Source organism: Acomys russatus, chromosome 26 (genome assembly GCF_903995435.1).
Source record: "Acomys russatus chromosome 26, mAcoRus1.1, whole genome shotgun sequence".
Classification (NCBI taxonomy): Eukaryota; Metazoa; Chordata; class Mammalia; order Rodentia; family Muridae; genus Acomys; species Acomys russatus.
The window spans coordinates 4,134,298-4,157,486 of record NC_067162.1 but is presented as its reverse complement, the minus strand read 5'-3'; the positions used below and the strand labels follow the sequence as shown (position 1 = coordinate 4,157,486).

General features: G+C 45.3%; 1 protein-coding gene across 1 annotated transcript in view; it reads left to right on the top strand.

The window, feature by feature from the left end:
* The window catches only part of Arhgap10 (Rho GTPase activating protein 10), a 261,328-nt gene that overhangs the window by 196,118 nt on the left and 42,021 nt on the right, over positions 1–23,189 (top strand). The window contains exon 19 of the mRNA XM_051169161.1: positions 15,550–15,700. Within this exon, the coding sequence (XP_051025118.1) occupies positions 15,550–15,700 (151 nt within the window). The remainder of the gene's footprint in view (positions 1–15,549; positions 15,701–23,189) is intronic.

The following is a 23,189-nucleotide window of genomic DNA, read 5'->3' as shown; positions in this document are numbered from 1 at the left end:
AAGATAGCGGAAGCGACTGCATGAAGCTGGTGAAGTGCTCTGAGGAGACGGAGGAGTTCCCGAGAGCAGCGGCCTAGTTCCCAAATGCCAGGCACCACCATTCTGTTCTTACTCTTCTTGGTTGCTCCTGAGGCAAGGTTCCCTGTAGCCCAGGCTGGCCTGCAACTCACGATGCAGTTAGGGCCGATTCAGAACTCCTGATTTTCCTGCCCTCATCTCTTAAGTCCTTGGATTATGGGTAATTCCACCATTCCCTGCTCTGGAAGAAACAGTTATCTGTTAGTGTTTTAACTGGTTCTCAGGCAACCTGAGGTGACTCTGGTGTACATGTGGTGACCCTAGAGATCCCAGCTCTGGAGGGTGGGAGATCCTTAACTTGATGCTAACCAGTGGGCAAGGGCGTGGCACTCTGTTGTATAAGGCTACCTTAGCAAACTGGAGGGTGCTCCCCGTGCACGCGCGCCACCCCCCCCCCCCCCCAGCCCCCTGCTCCTGGCCCAGGAGAAGCAAACAGCCATGAATGAACTGCCAGTGAAGATAGCAGAGGACCTCAATCTACCTTCAACACATCAAGAAAAAAGTCTTGATTTTATGTCACTTAGCAAATAACAGCCCAGGTGAGCTTAGGTTGGGAGTCTCACTGTAGAGTGGCCACTGGAACACAGCTGACTGACACATTGCTCACAGCTTGATGAACTAAGGCTTTTGGAGCAGGGAAGTCAGCTAATCTGTGTTATTCTCCTGACACGTTGAAGGCATAATGATCTTGTACAGTAAGAATGAGAACGTACAATCTTGATGAATGTATTTGTAGTCCATGAATATAAAAGTAACTTTTAGTCGCCTGATTTAATTGTAGTCTTGGAGGTTTACTGCCCCCTTCTGCTAACCTAGGCCTAGTCCTGGAAGCTTCTAGCCTCCGCACAATCTAATCTAGGTCTAGAATGTTTTCAGCCTCTGAGACTCTAGTTCTTTCTGAACTCTGGCTGCCAGGCTCAACTCAGCTGTTCTGGCTCATACTCGTCCAAGCTGACTGATTCAAACTGGTTTCTCTCAGCTTCTGACTGAATTGCTTGCTTGGCCTCATACTAACTTTGGCAGTCTGTCCTAATCTTCCAGCTAGCCCTGTCTTCGCCTGTGTCAAGCTTGTTCTCTGCAACCCGTCTCTGTAAAATGGTCCTGGGAAAACTGCCTCCTTCCTCTGCACTGCTCTCCTAAGTTGTTGTCGTCTCCTCTTCCTCCTCCTCCTCCCTCCTTCTTCTTTCTGTTTCTTCTGGTGAGAGTTTGGCGCCTCTTCTCTCTGGCTCATTCTGTAAAATCTTTCTCTGATTTGTCACTTTGTCCCTCAATTAGACATCACTTTCAAACCTCAGTGCTTCCTTCTACAAACTAAATTTATCTTCATTGTTTGGTATTCAAGGTGTGTACTAAGGGGACGTCTGTCTGCATCTCAGCCAGATCTCATAAACCTAGGTCTTCACGTATGATCCCTTGCCACACTAGCCATGTTCCTAGATAAAACTTCCTCTACAAATGAGATTATGATAGCTTGTTCCTTGGCAATCAGAAGTTAACACGCTGAAATGGAGCAGTTTCTGTGGCATTAGCCTCTTCTCTCCCTCTGAATTAAATGTGAAATTCCATGCTACTTTCTAGTTCAACTTTCTGTTCACACACCCATGCATTATAATTCGTGTAGACTGGCCTCTGTGGTGTTCCTACAACATTTTTACCTTAGGCCCCGTGCGTTCCTTCTGTATAAACTTTGATGTGCCATAGTAGACATTCAGTCAATATTGGACTGGATAACTAAATAGCTTTGGGGCAGCTTGTATGTTATGATCTTCTTTAGAGAAATGCCAATATAGAAGTAGATGTATATGTAGGCACATGTGTAGTAAACTTAGCCTTTTTTTTCTTAAACTTAAGGTATTAACAGTAGTTATAGGGAAAAGTATTAGGGAGAAAAGAGGTTTAAATAAATGAATTGTCTAACGTTCTGAGTGCAGTTGGATGGAGAAATGGTGCTCTGTTTGTAATTTTCTAGTATCATATTAACCACAAGATACTTAAATTTATGTCAGAGAATGAACAAATACTTTTATATATGATTATATCTGTCACCTTTAATCTGTTGGGTGGAAATAGAGGTGCAGAGACCAGATCTCAGGTGAATAAATTGAAGAATTAGTTGGTTCTCCCTGTGCTTCTTATGTCCGTCAGTCCTTTTCTGACTAAGTCCTCGTGTGGCTGTCTGCCACTGTCTGGTAACGTGCGTGTGGCATTGGATGGAGGAATGGAGCACATCTCTTTTATTGTGGTAAGGATTAGCACAGACTCCCCACCACAGAACCCTCTTACTTAGCTTCTACATCCCCTTTGTTTGGCTGTGGCCAAAGGGACTTTCAGCTGTAACCAAGAGAGGTCGGCCGCATCTGTTCCATCCTTCTTGGTACACTTTTTGTGCAGAAAGTTAGCTGTCATATAAGAAATACAGCTACCCTGAGCCTGCCAGGCCTCTAGGGAGGTAGTTGGCAGAGGGAGAAAGGAGGAGGGCAGGAAAGGGGGAGGGCGTGGGGAGGGAGGCAATCTTTTTCCTGCAGTAAGCTGAAGGCATCTCACTACTCCAGCGACACTGCTTTTGGGGTCTAGTAGACTTCCCAAGAAGTACTCTTTCAAGGTGATGAAGGAACATTCTCTGCTATCTGCTCATTTTGGGTACAGGGAAAGCTTTGAGAGGTGGAACTACAGAGCTGGACCCGAGAAGCCATCAATCATCCCATGTGGCTCTCAGCACAGCGGCAGCTGTTACACAGTGTTGGCCACTGGATGGCGGTTTCCACGAACCATGCTCTTCTCTCAGCTTCCTCAGCTTGAGTGCTTCACCCATGGGCTGAACCTTCTGGCCTTTTCTGGAAGCACTCAAGACCCGGAAGGTTTTCTCTGTTTATGTGTTTTTTCCTAAGCAAGGGTAGGAAAATGAGATTAAAATTGCTGTAGGTACCATGGGGTTCGGTAAAAGTTCAAGGTCAAACTTTCCTTCTATGTCTGTGGGGAACAGAGAAGTTGAGTGTGAAAGAGGGCAGCTGGGACGATTTGTTTAGAGCGAGTGGGTGTTTGGAACTGGGAGGAAGTACAGCTGCTCCTAGGGCACGGAGGCGCTGTTAGCCTGCCACCAGGGCGAGGGGAACAGTGAGGGAAACGTTCCCCCACATGCTGAAAAGTAAGGCCTGTCACCTTTGCAGGAGTGTAAGACCGTGAGAAGAGTGGACTCGGTGGCCTCAGGTAGCTCGCTGAGACGCTTTTGGGGACAGGAACATATTTTCTCCATCATAGATTCAATGAGTTAACTGTCTAAGCCATTTTGGATCATTAGCCGCCTTTTCTTGTGAAATGCTGAACTTCTTGCAGCTTCTGGGGGAACTTTGCCTAAGATTTGGGAAGCTTGCACAGTTCAGGAGGATTTTTTTTCCTTCTCCTCATCGTCAGCTGACATGTGTCTTCCTATACGCCCAGCCCTTTAGCTGTGTCTCTGCTCTTTGGGACTTATTACAGGCCAGTCCCTATTTTCCATGTGACAGTGGCTGAGAGTGAGAGTCGCTGTGGAGGCCGGCTGGGTTGCTTTTCAGTTCTTTCCATCTGTGACTTCCTCGTCACATTCTTTGGAGGCTGTTGCTTCTGGTCTTGCAAGACCAAGCCCATTCCTGGCCATCTTGTCCACACTGACCGACTGCCCTGCTGTCTCCATGGTGTCCTTATGAAGCCGCTTCTGAAGGCATCTGCTCAGCTCTACAGGGTCTTGCCGTGCTCGTTACTTGTTTCCGGTCCACTAAGCATTTTTTGGTTATTGCTTTTGTCATTTATTCTTTGTGCTTCTTCCGTCTTGCCTTTCTGGCTTTACAGTGCTGTGCTTTAGAGATGACATGACATGTTGGTTGTGGAAACAGAAAGAGCCCAGCTGGTCCCTGAAGCCAAACTCAAGAGATTGCAAAGCAGAAGATGGTGGCATTCTCACTACATTGTTGTTTGGAAAAGGGCTGTTTTCCCTTTAAAAACACATTAATGTTTTATTTCTAGTGAGCTGATACATATTTTAAAAGGTTTTAGAATTTAATGCTTAATTTGGAATATTGTCAGTCATGAGATGTTATCTATACAACTCTTTATGATCTTCACTAATTCTTGTAGTTATATGAAGAGGTCACGAGATGAAAAATTGTAAGATCATGTGATGTCTGATAGGTTCCCATCACAGCTCCATAGGCAACCACATCCATGTAATAAAAAATAGATTTAGATTAAAAAGTAAACACAAGGACAATTTCAGGAACTCTGTTAACAGTCTTGTTGTAGGGACATCATGAGTCTGTGTAGACAGTATTGTTATCAGTATATCATAAGTCTGTGTGACTTACAGTCACAAACACATTAACTGGGATTTTCTGGATGTGACGGCTGTACTGGGCCTCACTCCAAGCCTGCTGAACGGGAATCCATACCTTAGTAAGCCTTCTGAGTTGTTGGCATGCACATGCACGCTTGAGAGGCTCTGCTTTGGAGGTGATACATGCTCATGATATCTTGCATAAGAAACTTCTCTTTGGTCCATGGCTCAGTCCATGACTATGTCATTCGTAAGACTCGGCATGATTCTCTTGTCTTCAGTTGGATTCACGCCCTGTATTTTATGATGGTCCTCTTCTAAGTAAGTTGTATCAGAAGGCATTGGTTACTGGCACAATTATCAGTGAAACTACATTGATTTCTTGGCTAAGATGTTGTATTAGCTACTGTTGAGTGATAATTCATCACACTGTGAACCCCGAGATTTTTGTACTGGAAAAACCTGCTTCTAGTTGTGGTGTGGCTCAGCCCTAGAACACACCTTTAATCCAAGAAGTTTCTATTTATTCTAAACAGTGTGCTTAGCCATAGCACACTCCTTTACAAGCTTTCTGTAAGCAGGATTAAATAAAGTTAACCCTAGGTCAAGAGGCAGAGCAACCAACCAGTTGACAGGAAGTGAAAAAAACATAGTGGAAGGACATCTGGAAGATGGATAGAGAGATGCACAGGAAGTAGAAAGGAGGGACATTGAGTTAAAGGGTATTTAAGACAGTGTGGAGAAAGGAGAAAGGACATCCGTGGAGTAGGAAGGTCAACCGGGTCTGTTCTCTATCTCGCTGAACTAGCAGGCGTTCACCTCAGCATCTGGCTTCTGAGTCTTCATTGGTAAAATTGAATGTTTGGGATTTTGTTTAATTAAGAAAACAAAACAAACAAGCTACTTTTCTTGTACCTATAAAATGCAACTGCAGGAAGGGTGGGTTTGCTTTAGCTCACAGTTTGAGGGCACAGTCCAATACAAGTGGGAAGGCAGGCCTGCTGGAGCATGAGGCGGCCGGTCATACTGCAGCTGTGCCAGGAAGCAGAGAGAGGTGAGTGGTGCTGCTCATGAGCTCAGAGTCTCTTTTCTTCATCTCAGGACCCCACATTTGGGGTGTGTCTTCCCACCTGAGTTAACCCAATCTAGAAATTCCATCATTAACACACTCAGGCTTGTCCCCCTAGGCGAGGGCACAACTTGTGTCCGGTTGACAGGCTGGATTGGCCGTCAAAAGGTGGAGATCTGGAAGATCTACCAGTGCTTTCTCTCACAGTTTAGGTGGCCTGTAGGGCACCAATGTCACAGTCACATAAGACGCGCATTGAATTAGTGCTTTCCAGGTTCTTGTCTTGTGAATTTAAAGAATGACGGTTGAAGAAATTGGGAGGGGAGCTTAGAAAGGAGTGTTTCAGTACAGACCCATAGGGCAGCACTTGAGAGAAAGAAGGCCGGGCCCCTGTGCAGCGTGGGGACCTCTGGCAATGGCACACCATTGAACTTCTCCTGTAGGGACTGGCATAGGAAATAAGACAGAAGCTGAAGTGTGGTAGAGAGGGGTGAGTTGGTCTGTCCAGCTGTCCCAGCCACACTGTGTCCTGGTGCTGCCTCTCAGCTTCTTCAGCCATACCCTCGAGTATAGACTCAAGGCAGACCCACTTACATAGGGGAAGAGAGATAATGAGAAACCAGACTCACCTTCTGGCATCTCAGCCCTCTGACTAGGCCTAAACACGTTGGTGCCTCTGGCCTTGGTAAGGACATTGCTGCCTATAGAGCAGTGTGCGCTTTTAGATAAGTTTCTGTGTCCTGAAGTTGCCTGCTCATGTCTGTCTCATCTGTGGTATCCTGCTACTTACTGTAGGAGAGCAAACCATCCAAGACTTCCTTCTGAAATAAGTAGCCTTGTTTTCATGGTTAAACAAATAAGGGGAAACAATATTCATTTGCCTTGCTACATAATACCTGGGCCTGAGCTGGGGTGTTTTCAAGCTTCTTGAGGGGCTGTTGGGGATAGCTGTCTGGAAGCTGCTGTGTCACACCTGGTGCCTGGATTGTGTTGACTCGGAGCCTGGGCTGCCACCTACACATGGCTTCTGCATGTAGAATAGGCTTCTTTCCAAATGTAGCCACCTCAGAAACCCAAGGAAATGCTCTAGCCAATGGGCGAAAACAGAGAGAGGAGGGCCTTTTTTTTTTTTTTTTTTTTACCCCCAAGATGTATTTATTTATTATGTATACAGTGCCCTGCCTGCATATGTGCCTGCCTGCCAGGAGAGGGCACCAGATCTCCTCATAGATGGTTATGAGCCACCATGTGGTTGCTGGGAATTGAACTCAGGACCTCTGGAAGAGCAATCAATGCTCTTAACCTCTGAGCTATCTCTCCAGCCTGAGCACAAGGCCTTTGACGGTCTAGCATCAGGCACCCTATTTCTAACATACGCTGCTGTTTGAAGTGTTCTGAGCCTGTGTAGATGTGGGGAGAAGAGCTGCCCCCTCTTCATGAAGTGTGTCAGGAAAGTTGTCATACGTTACACTTGTCACAAATGGTGAGAGCTTGGATTATTTGCTATAAACGAGTCTCCTTTCTCTTAGCAATTAACAGTAATCTGTCAGGAAATACCATGGGAATATTCAAGAGTCTATATCTTAGCAAATTTTCACCCTGGTTTCAGGATTAGTTGTTCCAAGTTTATTAGATGGGATTTAATTATAAGGAAATCTTACTGTGCTGATCTCTCTGGAAATAAACTCAAAGTGATGGCAGACAGTGTTAGATTCTCGATCTCTTTATTGTGACAGAGTCGGTTTACGTGACTCAATTTGATAGGTTCTTAACCTTTCCCTTTATTGTGAGCATGTCAGCAGTGATCTGGGTGAAGGCCTTCTGCTCTGTTCTGCTCTGCGTGTGGCTCTGCGGTTGTAGTGCTTGACTCTTCCTCCCCCTCCTCCTCTTTTTCTAATTAAAGGAATGTGTTCAGCAGCGCATGAATACACCCCCTCCCCAAATGGGTTGGGGAACATTTATATCAAAGCAGAGGCAGCCCTAGGCCTGGCCAGCGTGAGCTCCCAAAGCCTAAGGACTGTGCTTGTGGGAGGGTCAGAGTGTACCAAACTGAGGAAACCAGGTCCTAGGCCTTAACTGTTCCTCCTGTTAATGTGCAGGAAGTAAGGAAAGATGGATGTTCTGTCACCTTTCAAGATGTATTGTCCAAGATGCATTTAAATAAATGGTGCAGTTCACACTGCAGGGAAGCTGGTGTTTGGCTTTGGGATATATGATTTCCACCACAGACTTAGTTTGCCGGGAGGAGGTGTTAGAAAGATAGGCTGTTTGGATAACTCTAAATATGCGTTTATGATCTTAAATTTCAATGGTAAGGTGCGGTCTGTGTATTTCCTAATGTGTTTTTAAATTAAATCTTGCTCTGAAATTTAGTTTGGTAGGTGGATATAGGAAAGGCTGTGCCATTGGATCCCGGAAGCTGAGTCCCATATGCAGCCACACAGAAAACTAGTCACCAGTCGTTAGCAGAACTATGTGTCTGGGTGGGGTTGTGGATGTTTCTTGCTTTTCCTGTTGACAAGGATAAAATACGCTGACAAAAGCAACTTCAGGGAGAAAGAGTTTATTTAGGCTCATAGTTTCAGGCTACAGCCTGTCCTTGTGGAAGCATCACGGCAGCAGGAGCTGCAGGCAGCTGGTTGCCACAGTCAGGACTCAGAGACTGTTAAATGCTGTTGTTGAGCCAGCTTTTCTCCTAAGAAGAAATCCAGGGCCTAAGACCATGGAACGACGCCACCTACCATGATGGGCCTTCCACCCTACTTAACCTAGTGTAGAAAACATGATCCCTACAGGCAGGCCCAGAGGCTGGCCTAGTGCAGGCGGTCTTCGCAGTTACGTCCAGGGCACTTATCTCTTTGGAACTTGTCACATTGACTACGCAGTGGTCGGTTTTTATCTTCCAGAAGATTTTTTTTTTTAAGTACTTGCAAACATTTGCCATTTCCAATATTGTGAACATTACTACCTTTGTAACACATATGGGTTATAATCTGAAAGAACAGGTTTTTTGATGAACAGAGAAAAACAGTTGACATAAATTTTAGAAATAATGGTTAACGATAAAGTGGATACCCACCGCCACACCCAGTGCAACCTCTCAAAGCATGTTGCTGAGGGACAGTGGCTCTCATGTATGGTTCCGTTTCAGGGAGTTGTATTCGTGCTAACACGGACAAATGAGTGCTGTAATGATCTTCTAAGAGCAGGCCACATGACAGGCATGTGCACTGGGAAAGCTTTCAGATGACTGTGATAAATACATTTTCTTTGGGATTAAAATCCACACATTGAGCTTTGGAAACTTAATCCGTGCCTTATTTTTTTCCTGCTGGAAAACTAGTTACCCAAGCCTGCCTGTATTCCAGAAGATACTGTCAACCTTGAAAATTCTGTGAAGTGTCCTCATCTATTTCTAGATTTGTTTTCTAGGATTTTAAGATTCCAAGTGGCATATAGGATAGGGCATTTTTCTTTTTTTTTTTTAATGTTTAAATTTACTTTTTTATTTTATGCGTATTAGTGTAAAGGTGTCAGATACCTCGGAACTGGAGTTAGAGACAAGTGTGAGCTGGCATGTGGGTGCTGGGAATTGAACCCGGGTCTTTTGGAAGAGCAGATAGTGCTCTTACCCACTGAGCCATCTCTCCAGCCTGATAGGACATTTTAAAATCAGAGTTAACACTAACTTTAGGGGTTGCTTCCTCTCAGAAATCACCAGATCTTTAGGACTGCAAATGGTAGGCGTCCTGTTGTTGACATCGTCTTACTGTGTTCAGGACCAAATCATTTCTAGGGTTTTTTTTTTTTTTTTTAAATAATTTTTATTTAATTTTAATTTATGTGCGTTGGTTTCAGATCTTGGAGTTACAGACAGTTGTGAGCTGCCATGTGGGTGCTGGGAATTGAACTCAGGTCCTTTGGAAAAGCAGGCAGTGCTCTTAACCACTGAGCCATCTCTCCAGCCCTAGGGTTTTTTTTTTTTTTTTTTTTTTTTTTTTTTTAAGGCCCAGGAAAAAAGGGAAAAAGAAGAAAAAAGGGCTGCCCCCCCCCAATTGAGGTTTAGTTCAATCAAAGCAGGAAGCCAGGGAAGCAAATATCAACCACAGAGTGTAGACTGTAGTTGACATGGAACATATTTTGTTCGTGTCATTTTGGACCTTTATTGTAAAGTTTTTATTAACATGCTAGCAAAGGGCACATAGGAGAGAGGTTCTGGTGAGGCACCAGCTCTTCCTAAATAAAGAACGTTTGTAGATATTTGGGTTGTAGATGCCAAAGACACAGCTGTGTTTGGGAAAGCGCTTTCATGTGACTGTGGAAACTCGATGCTGGATGTCCCAAGTGTGTGCAGGTGCAGATGGCTAACAGTGCACCTGGCGTGATTGTCTAAACGTTTGCAGACCACAGAACAGCACTTTATGGCTGGCAACGTATGTTTACACCATGGTACAAGGCGGGGTGGTGCCTCTCAGCGCCTGGTGAGCATGTGGGGGCCTCCTACTGCCCCTGTTCCATCACACCACACATCTCGTGCAGTCCCATCGTCTCTGCCAACTGCCAGGGCTCCGGCACTCTGTCCCCTGCTCCCCTGCTGCTGCCATGGAGCACGCCTCTGTGTGTGTGTGTGTGTGTGTGTGTGTGTGTGTGTGTGTGTGTGTGTGTGTGTGTGTGTTCTCCTGTCTGTGAAGGCTGACTGGAAAGGGAAACAGCTAAGGCAAGAACCACTCAGCTGAGCATTATGGGCTAGTCTGTGAGAGCTACAGAAACCAGTATCTGTTGTGCCCTGGGATGTACCTGCATATGTCACCCCAAAGAAAGCCTAAATTGTAGAAAGGAAAGGAAAAGAGAATCTTATCAGATTCACGTATCTGCCAAATAAATTCTTTTCCTTTTACCCTGTGAATCAAAATTGAAGGTCTTTTCCAGAAGAGATGTGCAAAATCAAGGCCACCATCAGAGCCCGAGCCCGTGGGAAGAGTACACAGAAGTAGCAGTGTCCTCTGCTCCTGTGAAGTCGTGAAGTCCCTCTCTAGTTTCCCGGGATGGCGCGCTCCTGTTGTCTAGCCTCAGGGGCCTCAGGGACACAGGAGAGCTCAGAGCTCTTTGAGGAATTGCAGCAGCTGGGCAGATGTGTCCAGAGGAGGAGGTGTGTTGTGCCTTGGTAGCCAGGACAGACTGGTTCTGGGGTGCCATCAGTGCGCCCTGCTACCACATAACCCCTTATATAAAACAGCCTACTATTTCCACAGAGCCTCCATACATCCTCCTGTATACTTTAAATTACCTTCCCATTACTTATATAATATAGTATAAATACCATGTAACAAGTGACAACATTGTAGTTTTAGAGAATAGCAAATGATGACAAGATAAAGTCTCTCTATATTCACTACATGTACGATGGGTTTCTCCAAATATGTTGTCCTTTTTGTCTGTATTCTGGCATACGGGACACATGTGGAAAGTCACCAGTACACGTACAAAGCATATGTGGGGACAAAGGATTGGAGCCAGTAGACCCTTGTCTGTGGCTAAGGCCTGAGTTCTGGCATTGTTGAGTGAAGGGAACAGGAGCAAAATTTCAACTCCAGCGACCTCAGTTTGCTCAGCTGTGCGGCGAGAGTGGTGTGAGAGATGGCAGGGACGCTTCCCAGCACTGAGACTCTAAACTTAAATGAACTAGAACCAATAGGAAGCCTTGAAATCCTCAAGGCTGAACCTGACCAGTGTTTGACTGTCAGTGCCTATTATCAATTCTAGTTCAATGCCCTAGGATAGACCCGTTTTTAGCCAAGGGTGAGTTCAAGGTCAGACAGCTGGAAACCGGTTTTCAGTTTTGCTTGTAGTGTGTGGGGGGAATAAACCAAAGGAAGCCACCAGTGGGTGCCTGGGTCCCCGCAGAGCCACCGTACTTGCACAACCCCACAATGATGTATTGTGCCCAAATATACTGTAGATGCTGAAGCTGAAAGTGGCGTTTTGGGTAATAATGTATTTTAGGAGAGATTCAGTATACCCCCACCCGCTTCCCACGTTGGAAGTTTACTTGGAAGAGAGAGTGCTATGACTTGCCACCTCTTTTGGTTTTGTTTTGTTTTTTGGAAAGCTCTGCTTCTGGAGAGACAGCATTTGTAGGCTGGCACAGCACTGTGCCGGACACCGGATGAGTGGGGCTTATTAGAGCACTGTGGAGTTCAGTGGCCGGACCAGCATTCTGGAGTCAGGAAATCTGGTCCAAAATCTTTGTATATAAAGCATTTGGAATACTGTCAGGCATATTGCATGTACTAAATAATTGTACCTGCTGCTGCAGCTGCCAGAATTGTGTGGACGTGACCCCCCCCCTCCCCCCCCAAGCTCTCCTTCTATAGTGAACAGCACTGGGACCCTGCGGCAACACCTTTGTGAAGACAGGTGGTTTTACCCTCCTTCAGAGGCTGCTGGTCTGAGTGGGGTGCTGATGCAGACATTCCAGAGACAGTCCTTGTCTTCTGGCGGAAGTGATGGAGTCATATGCAGTGTGGCCCCTGCTGGCATGGCATGAAGAGTTGGCAGAGCCATGTGTGCTTGTGGCTGAGTCCCATGGCAGGAGCATCTGGCTCATCGCATCTGAGGAGCCCGTGACTGTGAGCGACAGCGACAGACCTCTGTTTGTGCTAGCGCTGTGTGGAGACCTGAGGGGGCGAGCGCTTCCAGCTTTGTTTTATTGTTAGGATTGTTTGGTCTTGAATTTTTTTTTTTTTTTCTTATCTTGTAAATATGGAGGTGTGTGAAGAAGTTTTTAACCTTAAAGGGGAAGTTTTGAGTAAATGTGATCTGTTTTCAAAAAAAGGCAGCAGGAGGTAGAATGCTAAATTAGGGAACTGAAAATAATGGGAAGGAAGTTAATGTAGTAAAGGAATCAAAAACCTTGGAAAGGAAAGCACACACTGGCTCCAGAATGAAGCATTAGTGATGCAGGGCAAAACAAGATCAGTGTATATTCTGGAATCAGAAAACAGCTCAACATTTTAACATAAAGAGCTTTACTGGCTTCCTCTTCAAGACTCAAAAAGATGTAATTTAAAATCATTCCTGCACATTGCAGAGAGAATCATAACAATTAGTTTTCTATGTGTGTGAAAGAAAAAAAAAAGACCTTGGACTTGATGCTAGTACCATCGGGAGACAGGATGAAAGTTCTGAAAGTGTCCGAGTCGTTGGTGGGCTTATGTCCGTGTGCCCCAGGTCTGCCTTGTCTAACCAGTGGGAAGTGATTTAAGCTTAAATTTTTGTGCTAAATTAGAGGGCTGAAGACATAAAAATCAATTGTTTGGTTCTGAGTTTCTTGGGAGTCATGAAATAGCAGCCCATCTGTAACTGCGTGTTTAGCTCCTGACCTGGTTCCTCTCTGTAGAAGGCTGTGGAATCACTGCTCGGGGCTCCAGCTCTCGGAGCATCTGAGGTGGTGGGAGATGGGGGCTGTCATGTGAAAGCAGTGCCTGAGCTGAACAGTGGGGGCCGAGCTCACGTCCGTTGTTTACGCATCAGTCACAAGTGCAGGTTGGTACCATTTATTCTAGGCCTGTGAGCCTGTTGCTGTGCTGAGTGTCAAGAGGTCTCCCGGTACGCTAACGTTAGCGCCAAGCACCCAGCGCAGCTGCTGTAGCTGGTGAGGTCCTGGAGCCAAGGCAGTGCTGTCTCTAATGAAGCTCTAGGCTTGGTAACTGTACTAATGTGGAGTTTTGTATATAAAACGCTTGGTATAATGCCGGGCACGTGCTAAATAACTGTACTTGCTGCTGGAGCTGCCAGAATTGTGGCATACAGTCCACAACTATCTGGATGCCAGTTCCTCAAAAGAACGTACAAAGGCCGTGTTGGTAGCCTTTGAGCCATCAGATGCATAAGTGGGATGGGGCATGGTCTAAGGAATTGATGTGCGTGTCTAGTGCCATTTTTTTCTGATTTTTTTTTTTTTTTTTTTTTTTTTTTTTTGGTGTTCTGATTTTGCCCTCAGTCCTTCCACAGTTAAGACACAGTTGTCTTAACTGTGGGGTGACTTTCCAAGCCAATCTTTCTTGCTTTGGCTACTCAAAAGAATGACCTGAGAGCTTTAACATGCAAACAAAAACAGAAACAAGCAAGCAAACAAACAAAACAACTTGAAGACACATATTCTGGTGCAAACCCAGCGGTGCCTGAAGTCTTCTGGGGGCCAGCCAGTGTTTGTGCCCAGCTTGAGGTTCTGAGGTGAAGTTCTGGGAGGGACACAGTTCAGTCTTCAGGAAATGGTAGAGTCACGGTGGTCTGGCTCTGCGGACAGGACGGCGGCCACACCTCTGTCCCCACAGCCTTCCCCAGACATCTCACCCTCACACGAAGAGGAGGAAGAGGTCCAAGGATGCCCGGTCTTGCACCATGCTGTCCCTTCCAGGCCCTTCCAGGAGCCTGCTTCAAAGTCATTACCCAACAGATGCCAGTGCTCGCATCCTAACGTTCCAGGGCTTATTGGTGCTTTGCGTGTCCTGTCCCCGGTGCGTCGTTTGGTTTCCTGTTCTGCCTAACATCCCAGAGGCACCTGCCATGCTGGCAGAAGTCAAGCGTACACACATTTGATCACAATGCTTTTGTCTTGGAGTTGGGCTATGAAGGGAACATTGTCTCTGCACCACTGTTGTCATGTTCTTTCCCACCGGCCTCTTCCTGTCCCCATAGGACACAACCTTTTTAGATCTTGAACAGGGACAAGGGCAGTAAAGCAGCTGGGCCCAGCAGTCTGGGCAGCAGAGACCAAGGCACATCTGTAGTTTCCTGTTTGTCACTTTCCCTGCAGACTCTAGTTTCTGTGAGAAGACCCTGTTAGCAGGCCAGCAGGATTTTCACTAGCAAATACTTGTCCATGGCAATTTAAGTCACTTCTTATTCTGTTTATACATGAGGGGGCAGTGTAACACTATAAAGCATACAAACTGTTAAATTGGCTTGTTTTTATTGGTGTATAATAATTTCTAGGTGAGACTTTCTAGGGTGTTCAGCTAAAATCCTTTCACTGTCAGTTTTTCATTGTGGACACACATGTAAGAGACACCGTCACTTACCACACAAGTCATGTGCTTGATTCTACCCAAATGAGAAAGTAATAATTACAGTTCCTTTCATTCTGAGTTTCCATTTACATTCTGTTAAGGCCAGGAGCTTGTTTCTTGTCTCCACCTGAGGAGTGTGTCAGTCGCCTGCGGGCGTGGGTCTGCCAGGCTGATGATGTCTCCGTTGTTGCATTCCATGGCGTCCTTGAAGGCTGGGAGCCGCTTCTGCTGCAGCGAAGCCTTTGACTTTAGTTCTTGGTGGCCAGGGAAGGTCTGTGATCACTCACTGCCGTGCGATTGGCTTCTTTTTATGGCACACATATTACTTTGTCCAAAGGAGAACAAATTGCTGAGCGAAGAAGCAGCACATCTTAATTAATGTTATTGTTTCTGATATATGAATGACATTGTAGATAAATCAAGGTGCTAATGTTCTGGGTTTCAGAGATGGAAGAGGAAATTATTAAGAGGGGCTGGAAGGTATTAAATAAATTGATGAAATCTATAAAACATTAAATAAGAAAATTATGAGGAATGTAAATAAGAATCCAGACAGGTAATTTTCATAAGCACAGGCTATTTTCAAACCTGTGGAAAAAAAAGTTTGTAAATGGATTTTTTTTTTTAATGTAGTTGGAAGAAAACATTTTGCTGTGAAAATAACCCTCTGTGAAACCTTAAAGTGGTTCAGTGCTTTAATACTGTGCCCTGGATAACTTTCTTTGGTGTATCCCAAAGAAAGAGCCATTATAGTGTCTACCCCGTGAGGAAAAACCATTATACGTGTTTCCTTTTTTGGGGAAAAAAAAACTTATTTGAAACATCATGATTTTAGTAACACAGTGCTTTGTTCTAAAACATTACATTAACCAGTGTTTCCTGAAGTCCAATTCGGAGGGCTGAATTTTGGCTGTGGCCTCTCATGAACAAACCCGAAACCTAATGTGGCTGGGTTCCGGTTTGCTGTGGCAGTGCACAGGTTCCACTCATGGACACCCCTTCTCATACTTTATACCCAATGACAGATTTTTCGGACCTCGCCTGATACCGCATTCCCTGAGCCCTCCTGCCTGTCAGTGTCACCCCCAAATGCTCCACCGCGGCAGTCGAAGAGACAAGGGCAGAGGACCAAGAGACCGGTGGCTGTGTACAACATCAATGTGGAACTGGAACATGGTAAGATGCTGGTTAGATGCTGCTAGCTAGATGCTGCTGGTTAGATGCTGCTGGTTAGATGCTGCTGGTTAGATGCTGCTGGTTAGATGCTGCTGGTTAGATGATGCTGGTTAGATGCTGCTGGTTAGATGCTGCTGGTTAGATGCTGCTGGTTAGATGATGCTGGTTAGATGCTGCTGGTTAGATGCTGGTTAGATGCTGCTGGTTAGATGCTGCTGGTTAGATGCTGGTTAGATGATGCTGGTTAGATGCTGCTGGTTAGATGCTGCTGGTTAGATGCTGCTGGTTAGATGCTGCTGGTTAGATGCTGCTGGTTAGATGCTGCTGGTTAGATGCTGCTGGTTAGATGCTGGTTAGATGCTGCTGGTTAGATGATGCTGGTTAGATGTTGGTTAGATGCTGGTGAGGCTTTCCACTCGGTGGCATGCTGGCAGCGTGACATGCCACACGCCCTTTGGGCGGGCTGCAGTGCTTTAGTCTCTGTTGTAATTTCTTTCCCCTCTAAAATCATAATGTTTTAGATTAACAGGGTGGGTGATGCTTTCTGGCCAGGGAGAAAAATGCAAGTTTCTGTTTTGTGTTTGTTTTTGTTATGCACAGTTCTTCTTCTTTTTTTTTTTTTTTTTGGAAGACAGCTTAAATTTCTTTTTTGGGAGGCTTGTGTGACCTCCTGTGAGGTTACATAACCCTGAGACAAATGGAACTAAAATTAAAGCAGACTTTGATGTGAGGAGCTGGCAGGACCAATCCACTGCTAATGCGTCTGGATTAAAGGCGCAGGTCACTGTTGCCAAAGGGCTTTGGGCGTCTGCACTGTACTGAACCCAGGGGACTGATGCTCTTAGTCATCGCCAATGCCAGGGGCGGCAAAGTGACCAGCCTTTGAAGTTGGGGTGCATGAACCAGGGTGCAGTGGAATCGGGGCCGATGGTGATTCTCACGTCCCATCCAAGCTATTGCTGCCAGCTAGCTCTCACCCCGTAGCCGTGTCTGCGTTTTCAGGCCAGAATGGAGACCGTGAGCCCCGTAAAGGCAGATTGGTGACTTGTGGTCATGTGGTTCTTGCGTAAAGAAGGAGGTGATGTGGTGTCAAAGCGGGCGTTTTCGCACGTGTATCTGAAACTGTGGCCTTTGTCATTAGTTCCTCCTCTTGAGTCAGTTCTCCCAATTCAAGACTATTTTGAGTTTGTTTTCTCTTCTTGCTCAAGCCCTCAAGTCTTTGTTATCTTTTCCAGTGCCTGAGATTGTGCTAATGGAGAATGTGTTTGTGGGGTATTACAGTACCTTCATCATAAACACGCATTCAAGAGAAAAGTATCGGCTAGTTCATATAAGGGAGTGGCCGCTGATGGCAAGTGACTGGAGATACGCTCAGAAAGACCAGGGATACCTGTGTGATAACACTGGGGTGTGTGTGAGCTGTTCTTGTTTCTTTATGAATTGCTTACCGTGTACACATGTGACAGAAGGACAGTTGTAATATCAGTTTCTAATTGGAGTGTGTGTGTGTGTGTGTGTGTGTGTGTGTACATAATTCTGTAGCCTATCTTCTGAGGAGTCTCTTGTTGAACTTGGAACTCACTGACTGGCTTTGAACTCTGGGCATCTTCCCATCTCTGCCCACCTGCCACCCAGTGCTGGGCTTACAGGCCTGTTTGGCCACACTCAGCTTTTTTTTATTTGAGTTCTGGGGAGCCACATTCCAGTCTTCTGGCTTGCACAACAGGAGCTGCTCCCCAGCTTCACTTTAGACTTTCCCTTGTGATCCCAGCTAACTGGTTTTTTCCCTCCTCCTTCTCGCTTTCATTCTTTGTCAGCAGAGTTGCTAATAAGGAGTAAATCTGGCTGGTTTGAGTTTCACCCTCTCTTATGCCTCACTTGTCCGCTGACAGAAGTGTTAATAAACAGTGAGGCTCGCAAATGTCAGGGGTGGGAGAGGTACACACAACGCGGAGAGCCACGCGACTGGCCCTCGGAAGCCAGCGGTGGCCGTGTCACGGTGGAGGTGATCAGAGTCAGGCGTGTGTCTGAAAACCACAGCCACGTTCTGCTATTCTTCAGGATAAAATTATATCTTGACAAATCTGTGGAGGTGCTACTGCTGTGCTAAGTTTCTAAGTGATTACTAATGACTGAGAAGTGTCTGTTAGCAGTATTCCCGTCTCTGATGGAAAGCTCAAGGTGGCGCGCAGAGTGTACAGCTAAGTTTTAGGACTCTGATTTTTTCTCTCAGTGTCAAGCAGATGCTCTGCCATTGGACCCCAATCACCACTGACGTTATACTTCTTAAATTTACTTGATTTTGAGGGGATAGAAACATGAATTACGCATTTTCTTTATTCTGTCTTGTGTTTGTTGTTTCATGGTATTTAATCACATACTATTTTACTGTTTTCTGTCTTGTAGTTTGGTTATTTCTTTTTGGTGACAACCTGGACTTTTTTTTTTTTAACCATTTATTTATATATTGAAAATAGTTTTTTTTCCCCACACACAATATAGTCTCACTATGGGTTCCTCTTCCCCAACTCCTCCCAGATCCTCCCCATTTCTCATTCCCCCAAATCCACACCCTTTCTTTTTCTATATCATCATAATACAGAGAGACCTCTAAAAAAAATAGTAAAATAATAAAAATAAAATGAAACAAACCAAAATAGGACAAAGCATGAGAGAAAAAGAGAGAGAGAGAGAAAATAAAAGAACAAAAGAAAAAGTATTTTAAAAAAACCTTCACACATTCTTATACACACAGAAAACCAACAAAAACAAAATTGGAAATCATAATATATAAGCACAAGATCTGTTAGGTTTAAAAAAAAAAAAACAAAAAAACCCGAAGCACAATGAGACCAAGCAAACAAAGCAAGCCCTTCCAGACCCTCCATTGTGTTTGCTTCCTGTTGGTATCTACTGTTGGGTGGGGGGCTGCTGGGGGAGAAGCATCTCTAAAGAGGAGCGAGCAGGACACTGATCTATGCGTAGCAGAGTGTTGTTAGTAGTCATTTAGTTGCTGTACTCTTTAGGCAGAAAATTATTTGGTTTTCTCCTACGTCCAAGGTCAACCTTGATTTTTAACGTTCGCTCATTTGCTTTAGATTATTACGGTTGAGTGTGTATCTGTGTGTAGACCACATGTGTGCACTGCCCGTGGAGGCCAGAAGAGGGCACTGGATCCCCTGGAACTGGAGTTACAGGTGCTTGTGAGCCCCCATGTCGGTTCTGGGAATTGAACCTGCGTCCTCTGCGGGAACAGTCAGTGCTCTTAACTGCTGAGCCATCTCTTCATCCCCAATCCATACATCTCAAAGTTGTCAGCATAGTTAGGAAAGCACCTGAGTTTGGTGACTGAGTGATCTTTATATTACCTTGAAAGCAAGAAGGTAATGTAAGTCAGTTAAAAAAAAATGTCTCCCTTATGCTGAAGCTTCAAATTCAAGTTGTGGACTATGTGTGTATGTTGAGAACAGTGGAGAGAGGGACGGAGCACATATCCGAAAGGAGACATACAGGGGAAGGACCTCCAAAAAGCAGTTGATGTTATCACTAATATTCATTTTTTAAATTTAAATTTCAGTTTTTTGAGAGAGCATCACGTAGGCCGGGCTCGCCTCGTACTTCCTGTGGCCGTTCCATCCCCGCTTTCAGAATGCTCGCCGCGGACATGTAGCGCCATGCCCAACTTACTTGATCGTTCTTGTTGCTGGAACTGAGAGCGCCGCCTTTAGTATTCCAAATCATCCAATTTTCAACTCCTTGAGGGTTCAGAAACCCATTTAAAAATATGTTTGGCATCCTCACACCAGAGCCACTTCCTGTGTTTTTATCTGATTTGGTTTGAAATGTAGTATGAAAATATCCCTGTTCGCCTTGTCTCGTTATGGGATAAGGTAAATCTGACTTCATAAAATCCAAGAGAGTTTTTGTTTAAAAGTTAGGTAGGTTTTTGTTTTCTTGCTAAGATTTGAGAGAAAGGTTTGGGTGAGTGGGGATTACCTGTGATTTGGCTGCAGGTTTGGTATCTGAGTAAAGACCTTTGGTATGTTACGTCTGTGAGCCAGTCAGTCATTCTTGGAGATTGCTTGGTTTAGCATCCAAGCAAATACGAAGGTCACCATGAGTAGCCAGCAGGCCTGCGTGGGGAGGCACAGCAGCTTGGTGTATTTGCAAAGACTGCGTTAATACTAAACAGATAAATGCTGTGGGCGTATTTGCCCTGAAATTCATTTCTAAAGTTGTGAGAATCAGGAAAGCGTATGTGTTTGATTAGGGAGTGATTTTGATTTAGGTAGTAAAAAAACACTTGAAAACAATTTTGTCGTATATGATTAGGTGGCATTCAACCTATTGCAAAGGAACGTAAGATTCTAGTTATTTCCTTAAAGATCATTAGTAACAGGAGTGGAAGCGAGTATAGTACCTAGGTCTCTTAATTAAAGCAGCTATTGAGTTTTCCAAAGCACTCGCCTTTTATAGACTGGGCGTTGTTCTTTTTCCTACAGCCTTTGATAACCCCTTGACCTTCCAACTACATCAGTGCAGCGGAGTCCGCTATGAAGTAGCAGAATCTGAGGTAGCCTTACTTCCACTTTCTGCTTCTGGTTCTGTTCCCTCAGGACTAGTGCTAAGGTAACAGAAGCTAAGGCTGCGGTAGGCTGTTTGGTTCTCCGCTTCTGTGTTCACGTCCGTGCCCCTGCTTGTATGAAGTGGGGCTGCTGTGTTTGCTGTGATTCCGTCTAACGTGGAGGGATGTTTGTGAGCCTGCTTGAGATCAAAGTGACGCCTCTTGTTTTCCTTTCAAGGTGGGGGTAGTGGGGGGGGGGGGGGGGGAGGAAGTAATGATTTGAAGGGTGAGGAGGAGAGGCTTACCATCTGAGTTTTGACTGATTCTTTCTTCATACCAGCTCTAATTTTAAATGGAACTAGACATTTATGGGACTAGTTGTAATATGCATCTTCCCGAATATAATTAGATATTCGGTGCCTGTCTTCTGTGCATGATATAGCAGTTTACTTCTTTAGGCAAGTTAAAAATACGATTTAATGCGGGTTGAGGACAGAATCATCTGGCAAGCCAATTGGCAAGATACAATATTCTCTACTGTTGGTCTTTCTTGAGTATTGTTGGTTTGGCGCTTTTAACATTTGGATGGCAAACGTGTTAAGTGTTGGGTTCAAACATTTTGCTGAACGTGTGTTACTGTAGTCCTGCAGTGTGGCAGATAGTGTAGGGGGGCACAGAGACTCGCATGCAAAGAGGAATGAGCATACACTGTGAGGGATTGGCCTGGTGCCTCCTTCTGCTGCTTTGGGGAATTCATCCTTATCTGGATCAGCCTCTGAGTGCCGAGTGGGACAAAGTGATCACCCAGAAGCCATTTCAGCTGCATTTAGTGTCATATGTCAGCAACAGACACTAAACATGGTGAAGGATATGACTTTGGCCAACTTCAATAGATTAAGAGCATTTATCTTGATTCTGAGGCGTGAGCAAGAAGAAAGAAGAAGAGAGAGCAGGCCACTGTGTGAGCAGGTCACTGTGTGGTGGTCAGGCCACTGTGTGAGCAAGCCACTGTGTGGTCAGGCCACTGTGTGGTCAGTCTTCTAAATGTAGATGTTGGGTGTGAACTCAGAGCTGCAAGCATTCTGGGATATCCCTGGCATATGTAGGGTTTTTAAATCCTAACATCGTGGACATTATTAACTGTTGAGGTTTCCGACACTGTCCTTCATTCGTAGTTTTTATGGCAGTGGATGCTGGAATTGGAATTAATGCCACACTCCTTGCAGCGAGCTTCTGTAAATCTTTTTCATGCACACTTCTTACAGGCTCAGGCTGACTCCTTAGTTGCAGTTCTGGAATTTGCCACTGAAGGAATTGGAGAAGCAGGCTGTCTGTCTGACACGATGACCACCACTCAAACCCTCCCACATATGTTCTGAGGGCCAGAGCACTTTAGCGAGGTGACTGTGGTTCGGAAGGATGAGAAGGAAAGGCCACGGAAAGAGGAGTATTACATACCAAAGTGCTGTGTCTTCACCGAGAAAAGATAGTCTTTGAGCTCGTAAACAAGACAAAATTTATTTTTTCAGAATGCATTTTAAAGTCTTAGTTAAAAATACGATGTATCATCTTCTTTCCCACCCCTTCTATATATTCTTTCCCCTCTGCAAACTCATGGGGCCTCCTACTCTTTAAGCGTTATTGTTAGATATACACACATATATATAAATGAATAAATAAGACATACGGCCTACTGTTCATTCAGTACTGCCTAGGGGTGTGTTTCTAAGGCTGACCACTGGGCACTGGACAGTCAAGGGGCTAGTCCCCGGGGAACATTAATTCTCCCTTTCTCAGCAGTTGTTAACTGCCTATGGCTTTTCCTGTAGGGGTAAGGCCCCATGGGAGTTCCTCCACCTGTGTCGGCTTGTCAACCGGTACTGGAGCTGGACAGAACTCAGCTTACTCCCCCCCCCCCCCCTTTTTTTTTTTTTTACAACGTGTCCACCTTGATCCCTAGGCTCATCCCAGAGCAGGGAGGCCACCACTGCACAAGATGTCAGAGATGCCTGATTGAGAATGTACTCACAAAGCCTGTAAAGCCGTGCTTTCCTCAGGGAATTGGGGCTACCTTGTCTCCCCCAGAATGTTAGCAAAGCACCTCTAACCACGTGAGCAGAAGGAAGAGCAGAAAACCACAGTTGGCTTACGCCGTCACTTGTATCCTCTTGACAGACCTGATCGGCTTCAAGTAGAATCTAATCTACCAGCTAACGACGTGGAAGCAGCTCTCCATTTTGGGGCTGGAAACAGTTCTTCTCGACATTTTTGTAATTGTGCCGGGGGCTCTGGGCAATAGCTTCCTGAGTGTGAGGGCCTCTCCCCCCTGCCTTACAAAAGCATGCGGTCAGTCCTTGATGTAGAACCGCTGTGTTGTAGTGCCGAGTTTGAGACTAGGTCCGAAATGTGGCAGTCCCCGTAGACCAAGTATTTCTTAACTCGTTGTTACAGTGATAAGATCAATGGTTGCAGAAGGCAGCGAGGAGTTGGCGGGCTGGAATTGAGCTGTGGCATGCCGGGACACCGTGCCTGCTCCTCCTCCTCTGTGTGGGCGGCTCCTCTGAAGCCTCCCGTGAGCTCAGCCCCCTAACGCTAGAGAGAAAGCAAAAAAGCAACTTCTCTGACTTCCTGTGTGGTCTCGACTGTGCTCCTGTGTGGGAAGAACATTGTCCTCTTTCTTGGGAGAAGGAAAAGAAAAAAAAAAGTCTTATTTAATGCTTTTTAGAAACATGAAACTGTACTGTGGTGAAAGTAAGTTCATGGCAGGTAACTAGACTTTATAGGAGAGACATTTCCTTTAAAGCTTGTCTCCCTGTGGAGTGTGTTCTTTCTCCACTTCTAATAGCTTTTATTTTAATTTCTAGTTCTGAATTCAAGCAGCTGTCACTCTCTTTTTAGCCCTCTTTGAGAGTCTTGCAGCGTAGG